This window comes from Arachis ipaensis, chromosome B1 (assembly GCF_059453495.1).
Source record: "Arachis ipaensis isolate K30076 ecotype BB chromosome B1, ASM5945349v1, whole genome shotgun sequence".
Taxonomy (NCBI): domain Eukaryota; kingdom Viridiplantae; phylum Streptophyta; class Magnoliopsida; order Fabales; family Fabaceae; genus Arachis; species Arachis ipaensis.
The window spans coordinates 147558889-147576907 of NC_142436.1; the positions used below are offsets into that span (position 1 = coordinate 147558889).

The 18019-nt window shown below is 34.5% G+C and overlaps 3 protein-coding genes across 6 annotated transcripts; 2 read left to right on the forward strand and 1 right to left on the reverse strand.

The window, feature by feature from the left end:
- Positions 1-3227: 3227 nt before the first annotated feature.
- On the forward strand, positions 3228-6788 carry LOC107639692 (EIN3-binding F-box protein 1). Its single transcript, XM_016343265.3, has 2 exons — positions 3228-3754; positions 4142-6788. The coding sequence occupies exons 1-2, from the start codon at positions 3730-3732 to the stop codon at positions 6025-6027; spliced, it is 1911 nt and encodes a 636-aa protein (XP_016198751.1). The 5' UTR covers positions 3228-3729; the 3' UTR covers positions 6028-6788.
- Positions 6789-9654: 2866 nt separating this feature from the next.
- LOC148578810 (EPIDERMAL PATTERNING FACTOR-like protein 1) lies at positions 9655-10314 on the forward strand. 2 transcript variants are annotated; one of them, XM_088502110.1, is made up of 2 exons: positions 9655-9822; positions 9914-10314. In XM_088502110.1, exons 1-2 carry the CDS (start codon positions 9732-9734, stop codon positions 10177-10179), a joined length of 357 nt encoding a protein of 118 aa, XP_088358236.1. In that variant the 5' UTR covers positions 9655-9731; the 3' UTR covers positions 10180-10314. The 2 variants fall into 2 exon arrangements, with proteins under 2 accessions (XP_088358236.1, XP_088358237.1); XM_088502111.1 differs by having other exon boundaries at positions 9917-10314.
- A 1766-nt stretch (positions 10315-12080) lies between these two features.
- On the reverse strand, positions 12081-17696 carry LOC107639702 (CBL-interacting protein kinase 24). Of its 3 annotated transcripts, none has more exons than XM_016343281.3 (15): positions 17624-17696; positions 16938-17248; positions 16362-16424; positions 16209-16280; positions 15968-16075; positions 15787-15861; positions 15572-15625; positions 15210-15335; positions 14531-14620; positions 14112-14234; positions 13680-13799; positions 13433-13549; positions 13010-13066; positions 12846-12920; positions 12081-12627 (listed from the first exon to the last, which is right to left on the reverse strand). In XM_016343281.3, exons 2-15 carry the CDS (start codon positions 17100-17102, stop codon positions 12532-12534), a joined length of 1341 nt encoding a protein of 446 aa, XP_016198767.1. In that variant the 5' UTR covers positions 17103-17248; positions 17624-17696; the 3' UTR covers positions 12081-12531. The 3 variants fall into 3 exon arrangements, with proteins under 3 accessions (XP_016198767.1, XP_016198759.1, XP_088358235.1); XM_016343273.3 differs by lacking the exon at positions 17624-17696 and adding an exon at positions 17321-17568 and having other exon boundaries at positions 16938-17150; XM_088502109.1 differs by lacking the exon at positions 17624-17696 and adding an exon at positions 17321-17504 and having other exon boundaries at positions 16938-17140.
- Between the last annotated feature and the right edge of the window lie 323 nt (positions 17697-18019).

The following is an 18019-nucleotide window of genomic DNA, read 5'->3' on the forward strand; positions in this document are numbered from 1 at the left end:
TCAATTATCTGCATTGCGGCATAAAAATCACTCTTTAAAGCACTCCCCTTTTATCTTTATCTTTTCTTATACACTCGCATTCCACCACAAGAACTCCTTATCTCTTGGTCCTATTCCTTTAGATTCACCAAAGTTTTCTTTTGCTATTCTTCTAATAATTTCTGCCATCTCCCTCCACATCTCTTTCGCGCTTCCATTCCCATCCCACTTTACCTCTTCTCCTACCCGTCTTAGGAAACTTCTTTGTTCCTCACCTTTCATCCGCCACCACCTTGTCCTTGAGTTCTTCGTATGATGTCTTTTCCTCAACTTTTGCTCAATGCGAAAATTCATGACGAGCACCCTATGTTGTGTTGTCAAACTCTCTCCTGGGATAATTTTACAATTAATGTAAAATTTTCGGTCGACTATCCTCAACAAGAAGAAGTCAATTTGAGAGCTTGTCATGCCACTCTTATAGGTTATAAGATGTTCGCCTATCTTTTTAAAACATGAATTTGCGATGAGAAGGTCAAAGGTTGAGGAAAAGTCCAAAATAGTTTTACCCTTGGCATTGATCACCCCAAAACCATGGCCTCCATGAATACTTCCATACCCAGTCACTTCTATTCCAACATGGCCATTTAAATCTCCGCATAAGAAAATCTTATCTGACGAAGGTATGTCTTGGACCAAACTCTCTAGATCCTCCCAAAACCTTATCTTGTGTTGTTCGTCCGAATCCACTTGCGGTGTATAGGCGCTAATCACATGAAAAGCACCTCCCTCCACCACAAGTTTGATAGAGATGATCCGATCTCCCACCCTCTTGACATCCACTACGTCCTTCTTCCACTGTTTATCCACAATAATACCAACCCCATTCCTATTCTTCACATTTCCTGTATACCAAAGTTTGAAACCAAAAGTATCCAACTCCCTAACTTTCGCACTAACCCATTTTGTTTTTTGTAGGCACATAATGTTAATCTTCCTCCTTGTCATGGTGTCCACCACCTCCATGGACTTTCCTGTTAAGAGTGCCTATGTTCCATGTCCCAAATCTCAACCTTCTGTCGTTCTGACCTTTACCTTTTATTTTGTGAACTAGCTTATTTACCCTCATCCGTTCACGAAAACGTGGGAACCCTTACTCATTTAACACTACATCCGGGCACCGATGCAGCGGCTCTTGCTCATTTGACATCGTACTCGAGCCATACAGCACGTTGCTTCCGAACAACGACCTAGTTTTAGCACAATAATGTATTTGATTCATATCATGGAGATTCGACTATATTTTTATGTTGGTTGTCGAAGACCTAACACAACCATCATCTTTTATCCGAATTTAGAACCGGCTATGTATCGCAAGTATAACATAAACGGAGTTTGAAAATTGATGTATTTAAAAAATAAAAATTAAAAACTAATTTGGTGATTAAGAGTTATTGAGAATTAAATTATCCGACTAAAAATTAGTTGGGACTGATTTGGAATAAAATAGTTTCTAAACTTTAAAAGTAAAAATAACTCGGATATACAATTTTTAAGAATTAAAGTCGGCATTTACTACGTCGTTTATTCGTTTTCCGCCGATAAATGATATTGTAGAAAATAGTACTAAATAAATGAATAATCATCAACTTATGTTGCAGAAATAAGAAAATAATTTACCTCGATATTCTCTGGGAAAAGTTGTACAAGCAGTGTATATGAACACATAAAACAAAAACAAGTGCCTGTACCGGTATTGGAATGCAATACCGTAGATTAGATATGCTTAGCTTGTAACCAAAGAAAAGGTGGCCGAATCAATAACATAAAGTAAATTATATGATAAAGATGTAAGTTTATAGATTTTTTTTATGTGATAAAAGAGAAATTGAAAATATTAGGACCTATATTTTGAATATTAATAAAATAATAAAAAATAATTATAAAAAAAATTTAATTTTCTTTATACAATTTTAATCTGTATAGTCCATAACATAAAGATTTTAACTTCAACCAATAACTACACTAATTTAGCCACTAATTATTTTTTATATGATGGATGAAATTATATAATACGTTAATATGAAGTAAAATTGGTATATACATAAATTAGTTATTATTCACAATTTTATAAATTACAATTTTTTAAATTAAAAAATTAAAATTATAATTTGCGATTTTTTATTTTTTTGTCTTATCTAAAATCCTGATTTTTTTTGTGACTATCTAAAATCTGTTTACTTTTTTAAAATTTTTGTCTCATTTAAAATGGTTATTTACAATTTATTTTATCCTATATCACTGTATTACATCAAAATATTATAATATTAGCGAAAAATACACCAATAACAACTTAATATAAAAAAATTAGCCTAATTTACCTAACTGTACTATTTATTTAACTTAATTATAATAAATATAAGAAACATTTAAATTAATTCTTAAAGAATTTTATATGAGATATTTTGTTTTTAGATAATTTTTTATTCTTTAAAATATTTCAAAAAATATTTTTGCCAAACAGATTAGTCAATTCATTATTTTAAAGAATATTTTTAAAATTTACTTATTTTATGATAAAATTTTTTGAGAATTTATTCAGTTATTTGTCTAATATATATTAAAAAATATTATATGATTAATAAAATTTATTCTTTTTTATTAATATTTGATCAAATTTAAATACTAAAGACTGAATTTAAAATTTTAAATTATAATAAAATAAAAATAAAATATTTTCTAATATTAATAAAAATTATTGACAGTAATATTTTTAATCAAGAATAGGGAGGAAGTAGGAACATGAAAAGAAAGAGAGAGAGAGAGTAACGTACAGAGTCGATGATATTGTACTTGGACGTTCATGTATTGGGGTTAGTTACAACTAACAATTCACTTGTACTTCAAAATCTAGATCCCCTTCAAAGGCAACTTAACCAACCATGCAAACAGTTAAAGTAATTAATAATCATAATAAATAATAATTTTATTATTATTAATTAATATGAAAATTCATGTATAATTAATTTTATATAAAATTAATAAGAGAGTTATTAAATAATAATTTAATTAAATTTATTAAATTATTTAATGATTCTAACTAACAATTTTACATAAAATTAACTGGAAGCAGGTTTTTACTAATAATTAAATCTAAAAAAGGAAAAGGTAAAGTATATGGAGAGAGAGAGAGAGAGAGGCGGTTCCTTGAATCCTTGTATTATCTTCTAGGAAATGGTATTTAGAATTTCACAAATGCTGAGGTGGTTGGTTTGGTTGGACTAATAGAGAGAGAGGGTGGGGAATACCCGGTTTCAAGGGAGGATTCAATGCATTGTTGGAATGGCATAGTTGCATTGCATTCAACCTATGTTTTGTGCGTGTGTTGTGTTTGTTTAATTGTTTCACTCAGTCTTCCCTGTGGACGACACCTATCTTTCCCTCTTTTTTCCAAATATAATAACCTTTTCATAACATTTGCAGCACACACATCTCATATATATATAACATTCATTCCCCCACTTCTCAAAACTCAACCTTTTCTTCATCAAACCATTCCAAATCTTCTTCCTTTTTTGCCCTGCTTCGTGGGGTTCCTCCCTCTCAAATGCTATTGAACCTTCTTCACATTCTCATTCTCATCTGCTTCTTCATCTTCTTCTTCTGTGTCTTTGCTGCTGCTGTTTCTTCTGATTCTGGGCTGTTTTGCTTTCACTTTCTGCTGCTGTCACTTGGATTCTTCTGCTTTTCGACATGCCTACCCTTGTTAATTACAGTGGTACGCCTTCTACTTGGCTTTTCTTCTCTTTTTACTTGCCTTTGATCCATGGTTCAGTTAGTTTCTTAGTTATGATATGCTTGATTCAATCTATAGGTTATTAAGTTTGTGATTGTATAGATAGGAAGAGATCTTTTAGGATGTTGTTGGATGATATACTTAGAATAGAGACAACTTTCCTAAAGCTAGTTGTTGCAATAAGAGAGTTTGGATCTGGTAATAGAGATAGTAATCTCTTAATAAGTATAGTGCTGAAGGCTCAAATATTGTATATATGATAAGAGATTAGATGAACATAAGTTTTGGTTCTAGGATATCTTATCATGTATTGAGTTGGAGCAATTTTTTGTGAGGCTGATTTCAGATTTTTTGAATGGATTTTTTCAGGCGATGATGAACTCTATCCTGGGAGTTCCTTTGGTCCCATGGATTTGGGTAGATTGTACACTATCGGTTCCAATGTGGATGTGTACTACCCTCCTAACAAGCGAGCTCGGATCAGTGCCCCCTTTATCTTTAACAACCATGAGCATGAGAAAGATCAAAAGCCTAGTGTTGACACCCTTCCTGATGAGTGTCTCTTCGAGATATTCAGACGGCTCCCTAGTGCCAAAGAGAGAAGCTCATGTGCTTGTGTTTCTAAAAAATGGCTTATGCTTATGAGCAGTATCTGCAAGGCCGAAATCGAGAGGCCTGCTTCTTCAGATGTTGAAATGGTCTCTTCAGATGAGGATCAAGATGGGTACCTTACAAGGTGTTTGGAAGGGAAGAAAGCTACTGATGTAAGGCTTGCTGCAATTGCTGTTGGGACTAGTGGCCGTGGGGGACTTGGGAAGCTCTCTATTAGGGGAAGCAACTCGGTGCGTGGTGTCACGAATCTTGGCCTCTTCGCAGTTGCTCACGGTTGCCCTTCTCTAAGATCACTTTCTCTGTGGAATGTATCATCTGTTGGTGATGAAGGTCTAGCTGAAATAGCAAAGGGATGCCATCTATTAGAGAAGCTTGACTTGTGCTTATCTTCCTCAATCAGCAACAAGGGTTTGATTGCAATAGCTGAAGGATGCCCCAACTTGACAACCTTAAACATTGAATCTTGCTCGAAGATAGGTAATGAAGGCTTGCAAGCAATTGCAAGGTGTTGCCCCAAGTTACAGTCAATCTCTATTAAGGATTGTCCTCTTGTTGGGGATCATGGAGTATCTAGTCTGTTATCATCGGCTTCTGAGCTATCAAGGGTAAAACTTCAGGCCTTGAACATCACTGATTTTTCTCTGGCTGTTGTTGGACATTATGGAAAGGCAATCACGAATTTGGTTTTATGTGGTCTCCGAAATGTCAGTGAAAGGGGCTTTTGGGTCATGGGTGTTGCTCAAGGTCTGCAGAAGTTGGTTTCATTAACCATCACTTCTTGCCGAGGGGTAACCGACCCAAGCATTGAAGCTTTGGGCAAGGGTTGTTCCAATTTGAAACAGATGTGCCTTCGCAAGTGTTGCTTTGTATCTGACAGTGGACTTATAGCATTCGGCAAGGCTGCAGGGTCTCTTGAGAGCTTGCAGTTAGAGGAGTGTAACCGGGTTACCCAGTCTGGGATCATTGGTGCCCTTTCAAACATCAAACCAAAGTTGAAATCTCTCACCCTTGTGAAGTGCATGGGAATCAAGGATATTGATGTGGAAGTGTCCATGCTATCTCCTTGCAAGTCTCTTCGGTCATTAACTATTCAAAACTGCCCCGGTTTCAGTAGTGCTAGCCTCGCCATGGTTGGAAAATTGTGTCCCCAGATTCAGCATGTTGATCTAACTGGACTTTATGGCATAACAGATGCTGGCCTTCTCCCTCTATTGGAGAATTGTGAGGCAGGACTAGTCAAGGTGAACCTTACCGGCTGCTGGAACTTGACAGATAGCATTGTTTCAGCCTTGGCTAAGCTACATGGTGGAACCCTTGAGTTATTAAATCTCGATGGATGCTGGAAAATCACCGATGCAAGCTTGGTTGCAATTGCAGACAACTGCCTGCTGCTCAACGACCTAGACGTGTCGAAGTGTGCCATCACTGACGCAGGTGTATCCATTCTATCTCATGCCACGCAGCTTAGTTTACAAATTCTTTCTTTGTCTGGCTGTTCTGATGTGTCAAACAAGAGTGTGCCTTTCCTGAAAAAGTTGGGCCAAACCTTGTTGGGTTTGAACCTTCAACACTGCAGTTCAATTGGCAGCAGCACAATTGATTTGCTAGTGGAGAATCTGTGGAGATGTGATATTCTGGCTTAATCAATCATAATAGAAGTATATAAACTCAGGAAAGGAACTAGAGTTGAAGAAAATGGAACTGGAAATTGGAGGACTCTACAGTACACTACACTACACTACACTACACTACACTACACTACATGATGATGCATTGAGCTATATAATAAAGAACTCAACAAGGGGTAACATTCAGCATACTTTTTGGGCTGATATGCACCTATCAATGGTGGATTGGTGGTGGTTTGTTGGCTTAGTTGTTTTCCAGGGAACTTTGGCATGTACCTTACACAACCCCTTTTTTTTGCAAGCATGATTCACACATAAATATGCTTGTTACAACCCTTTTTTGGCCTTGGCTAAGTGCAGGCCACTCACTTTTACTGCTATGTTCCCCTGAGAATACAGTTACTAAGTCTTTTTGGTTAATGGTTTCCACTGCTTGATGGTGCATTGCTTATAGTCCCTCTGGATGTTATGTACCTTGTGTTTGAGCTTCTGTCGCACATTACTATGATGTTGGCTAGACTTAAGCTTTGTTTCTTTTTGTCTTGTCGCTGTGGTTGTTTAGTTCAATCCTAAGGGTAGATGTCTGATATTCAAGGGCTTTGGTGTGACAGGGCATTCCTTTGTTCTGCCACAACAATCCAAGTTTTGGGTTGTTTTTTTCTTGTTCTTTTTATAGTCCAGTCCTTGTTCTTGTAGGCTTCTCTTGCTTATGAATTGTACTCAGCAATCTACTTGGTTTATCTTTGATAATAATGCAATCTCCGGTTTCCAGGATATATATATGATTATTGTATATTGACTATATTCTATACCTTTGTGTTATAATTGAGTTATATCACACATTTGGAACTGGATTTGGAGGAAAGTTTAATTTCATTTCAGGATTAAGCACTGCAAAATGATAAGGTTTCTGTGATTTGATGCACTGCATTCAATTCTCTAGTTAACAAATATATATTTCTTTCATTTCGTGGGAGGAATCTTGTTTCCAAAGAAGTTATATGAATGGACAGATATGTGGTAAACGTGTCAATTTGGTAGTGGTTTGGAAAAGGACATGTTATATTTTACCCTTTACCTCCAAGGTTTGATTTTTTCTTACAACTAGCAGTGTACATTTGTTGAGGTTAGCTGAATTCACCTTCATGAGTTATCATGACAGCATTGTTGCCCCAATGTTATGGTGTCATGGATGCCCAGGTGATCAGACTAGGGGAGAATGAGTATAAAAAGAACAAGTATGATGTACAAGCATTTCGCGTCAATGCAGTTTAAAACCTTTTATCATCCAAGACTAAAACCTCAGTAATTCAGTTTTAAAGGATGTGTTAAAGCAAAGATAGTATAGAAAAGTACTTTGAGCTGTGTACATATTCAAAGAGATGAAAGAGTGAAGTTAAAAATATATCTGAATTTGGTTGAGACATATTAGTTTGGACAAAAATAAGAGGACAAAAGTTGCACAAATCATACAGGAAGAGGAGGATGATGGTGCTGTGCAATGAGAGCCAAGTGCCACCACAAAATGATTGTACAAGAACAACAACAACAACAGCTTTCTTCTTGATGTAAGATAAGATATCTATAATAGCAAGATTTCCAAGGGGTAGTGATTCTTCTGTGAGAAAATCTGTCTGGTTGGAAAAAAAGGATATTTTGTATAGTTGTTGCATTGTTTATATATATTTATATATATAGTATTTTCTTAGAGTGACCACTTTGTCCTACTCTTAAAAGGCAAGCACCAAGCATAACGGGCGGGACCTGCTGCCAACCACAATGGACCCTTTTTCAGAATCACAATTCACACAACCATTGAATTGAACCATTACTGATTACTCTCTCTTTCTCTCTCTGTATGTGCCTTCAGCTACAGCTACCTAATCACTATGCTACTATTATCATCAGGGTTACCCTAAGGAATAACCTTTGCCTTTTGCCATGTGGTTCACCACTGACATCTTTTTCACTGCTTTACTAAACACTATTAACAAATAAATAATGGAGGAGCCTTCTTGTTTTCTTCTCCTTTGACAAGATTTCACAAACTTAATCTGTTATTTATTCATATGTAGCACTATTCAATGGTAGTGCATATGTATGTATGTATGTAATGTAATTACAACTTGATCAGCATTGAACATGTTTTGTGTATAGTGTAATGTCATGTTCTCTATAGCTACTTAGCTAGGTTGAGGTAAGGGTATCCTACAACTAACTAATACTACTAACCTTGACACAAAGTGGCACACAAAAAACATTGAAAGACACCACCTGTCCTTTAAGTCAGTGGAATCTTTCATCTAATCTTTCAATTCCTCATTGATATACATATATATCTGCCAAGGAAAATTCTTAGGTGGTTGTGGTTCAGTTTGTTATCCAACTTGTGATTTGATAAAATATCATCCATACATACAAAGTTGTTCTACATTGACCCTTGTGTTAAAGATGGAACCAATTAAATTTGAACTGGTATATAATTATATAGTGTGACATAAAACAATCAAAATAGATAATTATTATAGCTTGTAAGTTTGTACACTGGCAGGTGGGTGTGTTCTGTTCTTTGTTGCATAATTGTCAGTGGAAGACTCTTAACAGACTCTATTAATAAATGGCGGTTTTCTCTGTGGCCTAATCTATGGGCAAAAAATACAAAATAGTAAGAAAATCTCATGGACTTGGGCTAAAGTGGCTAATTTTATTTTAATCTAATGAAAATTTTTGTTTCTTTGATAGGAGTTGTTCATGAGAGACAGCCCAAAAATAATCACATTTTAAGTGAATTAATTGTAATGAAAATTTTTGTTTTCTTGTGGATGCAACAACCGATTGGTTAGTGGTAGACCCTTAAATGGAGCTTTGAAAAAAAAAACTCGAGACCTGCTTAAGCGAATCGAGTCATTTACCACTTGGACTAATCCTTGGTGGTTATGATAGTACAACATTGTTAGGAGCAGTATGTGAAACTTCCTAATTATTAAACGAAGAACTTATATCTATTTTAAGTTCATTTGGTATTTAAATATTTAGAAGAACTATTAAATCAAAAATAGGAAAATGAGAGCCAATGGAGGGGCTACATGAAACCATACAAATAGGAACAAGCATTGGAAGCCTATGAAAACTGGAATTGTAGCTTGATTTGAATGAAGTGGTCCATTTTTAAGAAAGAAAAATCTTGATTGAATTGGCCATAATCTGAATTTGTATTCTTGACTTGCATTTGTTACAAGACTAGAGGGGAAAAAAACACTGTGAAGTAGTAGAATTTAATAGTGATATATAGTATTATTGAAGAGTATAGCAGAGCCAAATGCAAAATGACCAAAATCTTATAGCCACACCCTTATATGGTGACAAAAGAGAGATGGTATAGTACCTTCAATTATTTCAAAAGTTAGCATAGGGTAGTCAATTCACTCCAGCAAAAGATATGAAAAGAAACTGTGACTTCAGTCATTCACGCTGAATACCTCAAGTCATAGTACCTGTTCCTCTTAAGAAAAAATTAAAAATTAGAAACACCAAAACTCTTCATTCAACAATTGGGACCCCTTAAAATTTGATGAGAGATTCATTGCATCAATGATCAAAAGAAAACCCCTACTACTCATCATCCCTACTTTCCATATCTTTCTTCCTTAAAAAAAAAAGAAAAGAAAACTCTTCACACTTCACACTTTTTCCTTCTTTCTATTATTCCTCCTTAGACTATGGAATCCTCAAAAAAATACCCCAATGGACTAAAATTCTCAGTGACCATGATTCTCATCATTTCTCTAACCTTGTTTCCTTCTAATTCAGGTAAAAACAAAGAAAACCATCATTGTCCAAATACTTTATCTTAGTGTCTCTTGGTCTAACTCATGTTCTTGTTGTGTTTTCTTGGACATAGCAGGGTCACCTTCCAATTCAAATTCAATTTCAAGTTCAAGCAACAACAACAACAACAATGGTTTGATGCAAAAGAAGCTGGTATTAGGATCAAGGCCTCCAAGGTGTGTCAACAAATGCTTGAACTGCAGACCTTGCATGGCTGCTCTTGTTATCACTCCTCACCATAGAGATGGCCACATTCACAAGGAAACTGCTCCAAGAGATGAAGGCTATTATCTCTTGTCATGGAAGTGCAAATGTGGTAACAAGTTCTTTGAACCTTAATAAAAAATAAAAAAAAAAAAAACAAAAAAAACTTTGATGATAAACATTTGGGTGTATACTGTGTATAGTGCCTAATTATAGTGGCATACTTAATTATATACTTTGAGCTTGGGGGAAATTTTTAGTGTGCCAGGTGCTTGTTTAGTATTAACCCAAATTCACAACATTCTCTCCTTTCCAAATTAATCAATCAATACCCAACAAACTTGGTTTAGGAGTGTATTATATTACTAATTTAATTTACTATATTAGCTTTATTTTTAGTAGTTCCAATTTATTTTTATATGGTAACTGTTAATATATAGTCTAATCATGATCTTATAGTTAGTTAGTTGGATTATTAATTCCAAGGAAGAAAGAAACATATGCCTGCCATGATCATCATGGATTTTATTTACTATGAGGTAGGCCACATCTTGGTTCTCTGCTTTACTGCTTTGGCTATAAAAGTAACATGGCCACTGGGATAACAACATAGCCTACATTAATTGAGTCAAAAACAAAATTTATTGTGCAAAGCAGTCATGCTTTTCTTTCCCCTAAATCAAGCTCTTTTAAAATAGGAAGGTTGGAAAAATGATAAAATAATAAAAAAATGTTATTCGTACACTAAAATCAACTACTAATATATTTGTGTATAATACATGTGTAGTTTAATTTATTTTCAATGTGTATTTATTCTAACATGTATTTTATACTGGTAGTTGAGTAGTTGACTTTGATGGCTGATTTTAGTATACACATAGCATAATTTTAAATAATATTTTAATTATAATGAGACTCTTAAATAATAAAAATTATAAATTAAAAGTAACTAAAATATTATTTTATTATTTTATTATTTTATCGATCTCTTCACTTTAGTTAATCCTCACATGCTTAAAAGAATTCTTTTAAATCAAGGAAAATAGACTCTCCCCAACATAAAGTAAAATTAGATATAAGGATCAACATGGGTTATAGCTTTGAGCACAAACTGTTTTCTATTATAAGACTCAAAGTTGAAAGGAAAAGATGAATTTAGGTAGCACTGAACCAACTTGGTGGTGGTGATATTATAGTTTGAGCTTATTTTATTTCTGAACTGAACTTGGAATTATGATCCACGTGTTTAGATTGAGGTGCTTCAGTTATTGATCCTAACTGCCCTGTACGTAACCATTAAATTCACTTAGACGACATTTCATGTTACGAAAATGACGCAACGGTTATGTACTACGGAGATTACTGTGCATGTTTTCTGACTTTAACGTATCGTATCAGAGTTTCAAATGTTCATTTTTTTCATCTTTAGTGCAAAACTTTTGTCGTTAATTATAGGAGTTAAAAAATTAGTTACTTTACTGATGTGACAATGCAGGGTTGATTATATTAAATTTTGATGTATAAAAATTAAATTCTAGTCATAATTTAAGAAAAAAATTTCAAATATTTTTAGAATATCGATATTTTAATAGTTTTAGCTGTTGATTTTAATTATAAAAATCTATATAATATTATATTAATTGAAATAAATAATTAAAATGATTACAATACTGATATTCCAAAAGCATTTAAAAATTTTCTTAATTTATAAATGCTCACAATAGTGGTTAGATTTTGTCATCCTCTTTTTGGTCTGAGTTTTCAGATTATAGAATGCCATCTTTTTTTATTTTTATATTTTTTTGTTTTGGTAAACATACAAATCCATCTTTTGAGCTAGACTAGACTGGACTGATCACTAATAATCTTTTACTTTTTATTTTTTTACGAATGGCCCAAACATTATTTTGTCACTTAAAATATCATAGTAAGGCCTTGACCCATGAGGCCAGTGGATAATTGGATATTTTCATGAGGCTCATAAACTCCATATCCGGGTTCGAGTTTCCAGTGAGCAGTGGAGAATTAGTGCAATGTGTGAAAAAAAAAATATTGAAAAACAAATTGAACATCACCAGAATCCAGAAGTTCGACATTTGATATTCTGTTGTTCATGTCAATCTCTGGAATCCTCTCGTTCATCTTAAAGATAGACCTCTGGGACGGACGAAAAACAACAGGGGGATTTCATTATTTCTATAATAAATATATATAAGATCAATTCTCCCAGAACCTGATTGTGTGGGGGTAGCTTCAGTACAGGCTTCTATTTATATCAAACAAAAACCATAAACTCTGATGCAGGGGCTCTCCACTTCTATTTGACAGTGACACCCTTTCTCTCTCAACACATATCATACAAACTGTACATTGCCTTATGATGGCCATGAACATGCCATTTCTCGGTAGATTAATGGAGCACAATCCGCAGCTTTCGGTGTTTTTTTCTTCTAATTTATCATTACCATCATACTCCCAAGAACTGGATCATACAGTCATTTGTCGAAGCATACCAGAATCTGGGGCTGGCTCCATCGGTCTCCAGATAATGCTTTCTAATTTTCCACAGAGATTCTTGTAAAACTAAAGAAAGTGTAAAATGTTAACTGCCTATTTATATGCATAAACAAATAAATCTTTTTTAAGGAGATAAGTCAAATAACATCCCAATTCTCTTTAATCCAGGATGGCAGGATTCATCAAAAACTTTCAAGCATAACATAATTTCATTCATTGAAGAATGGGGAACTTGTTATTATCTGTTCAATTGTGGTGAACCGTGTACATAGATCTGGACTAACCTTGTGATATTCGAGAGTATCACCAGCTGCCTTTTGAACATCTACCATGAAAAGTGATGGTGCAACCTCAAACACCTTTTTGATAAAAGAAGATTTCAATTATGGTTAGAAACCAAAGTTTTCATATTGAAAATAATAAAATACAGTAAGAAGCAACAAGTTACCTCCAAAACCACTGCAAATTGAGCAACATTATTTGCAGCAACTCCTTCAAGCCTCATCTGTAAGAGCATTATATTAGTAATCAACAGAAAAAAGTGAAAAAGAAAGAAAAGAAAGAAAATAAAGTTCTAACTAGTCTAAGGATTTAACAACCCAACATCATCACTTTTTGAATATGAAACCTTACTTGGGGACTTCCTAATAAAGGACCAAATTTTATTGGAACAATTATTTTCACTACAAATGAAGTAAGCTAATATGACATAAATAACTCATGAAATTGTTGCCATAGATCACTGTACTCTGCTCTGAATTATGACAAAGATCAAGGTTGGAGCATTACAATACCAATTCTTATCAGCTTCAGCATTTATTTAAAAGTATCCAAAATTTATCAAATGGGAAGCGAACAAGCAGAGTGATACCTTGTAGTTACGAGAATGGACCTTAAGACCCATTGACTCTGCAGCAGCTTCAATATATGAAATTATAACCCTTGCTGGTTTACGTGAAACAAAACGGGTTTGCCGCTTCACATAATCCTATTAGGAAAGTAAAAAAAGGAAATATCAGTTTAAGCAATGCAACCGACAACCTTGAAAAACACAGAATCAACAAAAGCCCCAAAAAGGAACCATGAATTTGAGGAAAGAATATGCTTGGATACAATACCTGACGCCTGTCAAATAGCGGTGAAAGATTCAACCCTTGAGATAAGGTAATCATCTCAAATGCATTCATTATCAAAGGACCTCCCTCAGTACTTTCTGACTTCTCAGAAACATATTTGTCCTGTCAAACAGCAAAACTTATGAGCATACCTAGAGTAGTGAATGAGAAGAAACAACATGCTACCACTGGATAACGGGTGCAGCAACTTAATTGCTCAAATGAATATCAAGGAACAATAACTACGTAATTATCAGAGATCAAAGGATGTTGCAAAGTTATCATTATACATTTTCTAGTAATCTGGTATCATTATCCTATCATGAATGAACATATTTTCTCCACATTTTCAATCCTTCACAAGTGAATTCACATATCAGATGTTTCTATGCAACAATAACAAATTAAACAACAGTGCCAAAAACAAGAGCAGACCTCAATATCATCGAAAACTGCCTGAACATCATCCAAATTGACTTCCACATCTTCACTAAGTCTGACCGGAACATAGTTTCTCCTGAACCATGGATCTTTCCTTATTTCTTCAATTTTCATCCGCTGCATTTATCAGAATTATATTAAATGATACATGAAATTCTAAGAAAATATCACCAATCAGGCTTAAAATTTCCATAGGTGCAAATCCTAATGAAAGTATAAAACTATCTTAAGAACTAAATAGATTCAAAGCAATGGCATTTTGATCAAGGTTCTGCTCACAAAATAGCATTGACTAAATGGTAGAAGAACAGAGATCCATGTGAATTTCAATTCATACATAGCATAACGCACATAGCTTGTAACTGAGCCAATTAATAAATCTAAGTTGAAAATAAATAAACCAATGTACTCACTGTTTTAGGATTAGGATCCAGAATTTTCTGTATCAATGTCTTTGCCCCAGCAGAAAACCAAAATGGACAAACAAACTCTGCAGCATTGATCTACATGTTTAAAAGAAAAAGCAGCAGTTATTACTTATTAATCTATAGCACTACATGCTCCTAAGCATGTGTGTCTATCAGAACGGGCTCCTCATGATATCCAGACAACAACTAAAAGATCCTTTATTAGATCCTAAGCATGCACAGAAGCAGAGTGCATATTGTTCATCCATATTGTACAAGGTACAATACATCATGCAAAAAATTACTTGAGTAAGAATAATACTAAAATGAGAGAGTAAGGTAACCAAAGTTTTTTCCCTTCAATTTCAACCAATTTCTACTATTAAGTAAATTTAGATTAATATTTCATTTAATAGGTGAGAGTTATTATCCATGTTCTTATTATGTTTAGAGACAGAATTTTCTAGCATTATGATTAGTTCAATATTGAAAATTGCAATTGTAAACAAAGCTCCTAGTAGTTTTAAATAATTGTTGACAGTATGCCTTCTGACATTGTTCATTGTTACAACATAGGGTTATCTTTAACTGTTATTTTCCACGACACTCACAACACATTTTGCCTATTCTGACTAGCTCTTTGAGGTCTCTACTTCAATGCTAAAGAGAGGCAGAGGCAGAATACCCTGTTGTACAGTGCAGGAAGGTCAGCCTCCTCAAAAGGAAGATATCCAGCCATCAAAACATACAGGATGACTCCACATGACCAAACATCAGCTGCTGCACCATCATAACCTTGATTGCCTAGCACCTACAAAAGATCACTTCGTAAGAAACTCGAGCACCAAATAAAATATACTCTGAAATATTGAACCAAGATAAGAATGACTTTGGTCCTAAGGTAATGGGTTTACTAATAACAGCTATTAGGGCATCAAAATATAGACTTATTTTCCCATAACATAACTAAAACCTATACCCCAAGGAAAAGAAGTAAAAGATCGAGATAATATATATAACAGACCAGAACTGCATACTTGACTTTACCTCAGGTGCAACATAATTTGGGGTCCCACACGTCGTGTGGAGAACATCAACACCCTTGAAAAAAAAAAACGCAGGAGTCAGATTTGCCATCTCCAAAACATTTTCCAAAGATAAAGCACAATAATATGCCAATACAATAAAATGACTCTGCTCCTTTTTAATGTACGAAAAATCATTTCTTTCATCTCCATTTCACAAATAGAGTACTTTCTTACCTGCTTTGTCAATGCACTCAATCCGAAGTCAGATACTTTCAAGTTTCCGAATGCATCAAGAAGAAGGTTTTCAGGCTATAAATAGAAAGAAAACAACTTCTTCAGGATCAAAACATAATAAGGCCAACAAAAATTACTGCAAGATTATAGTTAACTTCATCTGTAATATATTATCTTTCACCTTCAAGTCTCTGTGGTACACACCCTTCTTGTGACAATGAGCAACAGCATCTATAAGTTGTTGAAAGTAGCGCCTAGAATCATTTTCAGAAAGCTTTCCCTGCTGAGCCTACAGATCCAGAAAGGGTGTAACCGTACACACATCAAGCACAAAACTTTGCATGTCAAGCTAATTTTCAAGATGAGTATAGCAGAACCAATCTCCAGCATATCCGATAGACAAGTAGCATATAAATTCTTACAATTTTATCATATAATTCCCCTCCCATTACGAACTCAAGAATTATGTAGATCTTGGTCTTGCTGGCCAAAACCTAAAATATAAGAAGCTTTAGAAATATAATAAGATAAAGAAATACAATGAAATTTGTCATGTATTATCATATTATATATACCTCATGCAACCTAACTATATTTGGATGTCTGACAATCTTCATAATGGATATCTCTCTTTTAATCTGTTACACGGTTCAAGTTAGAAAACACATGGCATAAGGGGGGGAAAGAATCAAAATAACAATTTAGTAAAACAAGCTACATGATTATTCAGCCAAAAATGAAAAGTCCAGCATACAGATAGAAGAAACAGAATGTCTTTGACTGCATGCAATGTAAATCCCACTGAAAAGCAGCATAATCATGAGAGAACACTTTGCTGGTTTTATGGAGGATAAAAACATCAGCAACACATTTACACACAAGCATTGCAATGCACATCCTCATACACTGCAAAATTTACTGCCACCTCTTAGCTACACCAATAGTTTGTAGCAACACTATGTGTAATGTTGATTTATGTCACCCTAGAAGCATTGGTAACTCTAAATCATTTAGCTTCATCGGTAACCTGGCTGATATAAACTCAAGCTAAATGAAAAACCAAGCGTGACTTAAAACAAAAGGAATCAAAGGAACAATTAACAATAATTGGCAAGATAAGTAAACAAAGAAGGCTAAAGCGTAAGGTTGACCTGTTCAACCATTCTATGCTTGAGAATGGTGGACTTAGCCATGACCTTAATGGCAACGCTGTCTCCGGTGTCGGTGTTCTTGGCGAATTTGACCTTGGCGAATGTACCTTCGCCGATGGTTCTACCAACCTCGTACTTTCCGATCTTATTCCTCACCTTCTTCATCGTTTGGCAACGATCATTCGCATCTCCTCCGTTATCAACTAAATTTCCCTTCCAACAGTAAACAAAAAAAAATCAATAAGGCGCGAGCATCAGGAACAAGAGTAAGAATCGTGGATTATGAATTGAGAATTGGAAGAAGTTGGATCCTGCAACAATCGGAAGCAAAGGAATTGAAGTGAGAAGAGGAATGTTCTAGAATAAAGAGAGAGGGAGCTTACAGTGCATGTGCGTGATTAAGCTTAACTGCTTAACTACAACGCTAACGGCTAATCTAACGTCTTTCGAATAACGGAAAATTAAAGGTTTAAGACTTTATTATATTGCGAGTCTCCAACAATCTATAAGAAGAAGAAGAAGAAGATATAGAAGAGAAGAAGCATAAGCAGCAACAAAACAATTACCGCCACTGCCTCTTTCCTTCTTAATTTATTATTAAGGTCACTAATCGCTTATTACTGTTCACTGCCACATTTGATATTGACTTTCGTGGTTCAGTTTTAAAGATGGATTAATTAACCAACCTTTTTTTTTTCCTTTTCTGATAAGTGCTTTTCTACAACCCTGAATAGTCAGCGCTTTCTCCATTTCTCTTTCGGTTTAAGATATAAATTCTTTAAACTTTTATAGAGCAATTAAGCAGTTCTGGTTTTCAAAATTGAAGAGTTTAAAACTCTCAATTTTAAAATACATAAAATCATTTTTAATATTTATTTTTATTAGATAATATAATTTTTTTTAGAGAAAAGGACAAATAGGTCTCTGACCTTTTGTCCCGCGGACATTTTTGTTACTGACCATTGAAAAATACTTTTAAGTCTTTGACCTTCACAAAATTTGGACGGATCAGTCCCTGACGGAGGCATTTGGACGGATCGGTCACTGACAGAGGCATTTGGACGGAGGGACTGATCCGTCCA

Coding starts and splice junctions, on each gene's coding strand:
- LOC107639692 (XM_016343265.3), top strand. CDS start 3,730: ATGCCTACCCTTGTTAATTACAGTG. Junction 3,755..4,141: donor TACCCTTGTTAATTACAGTG/GTACGCCTTCTA, acceptor GGATTTTTTCAG/GCGATGATGAACTCTATCCT.
- LOC148578810 (XM_088502110.1), top strand. CDS start 9,732: ATGGAATCCTCAAAAAAATACCCCAATGGACTAAAATTCTCAGTGACC. Junction 9,823..9,913: donor CTTGTTTCCTTCTAATTCAG/GTAAAAACAAAG, acceptor TCTTGGACATAG/CAGGGTCACCTTCCAATTCA.
- LOC107639702 (XM_088502109.1), bottom strand. Junction 15,336..15,571: donor CAAATTATGTTGCACCTGAG/GTAAAGTCAAGT, acceptor GATCTTTTGTAG/GTGCTAGGCAATCAAGGTTA. Junction 13,067..13,432: donor TCCATTCTCGTAACTACAAG/GTATCACTCTGC, acceptor ATGCTCTTACAG/ATGAGGCTTGAAGGAGTTGC.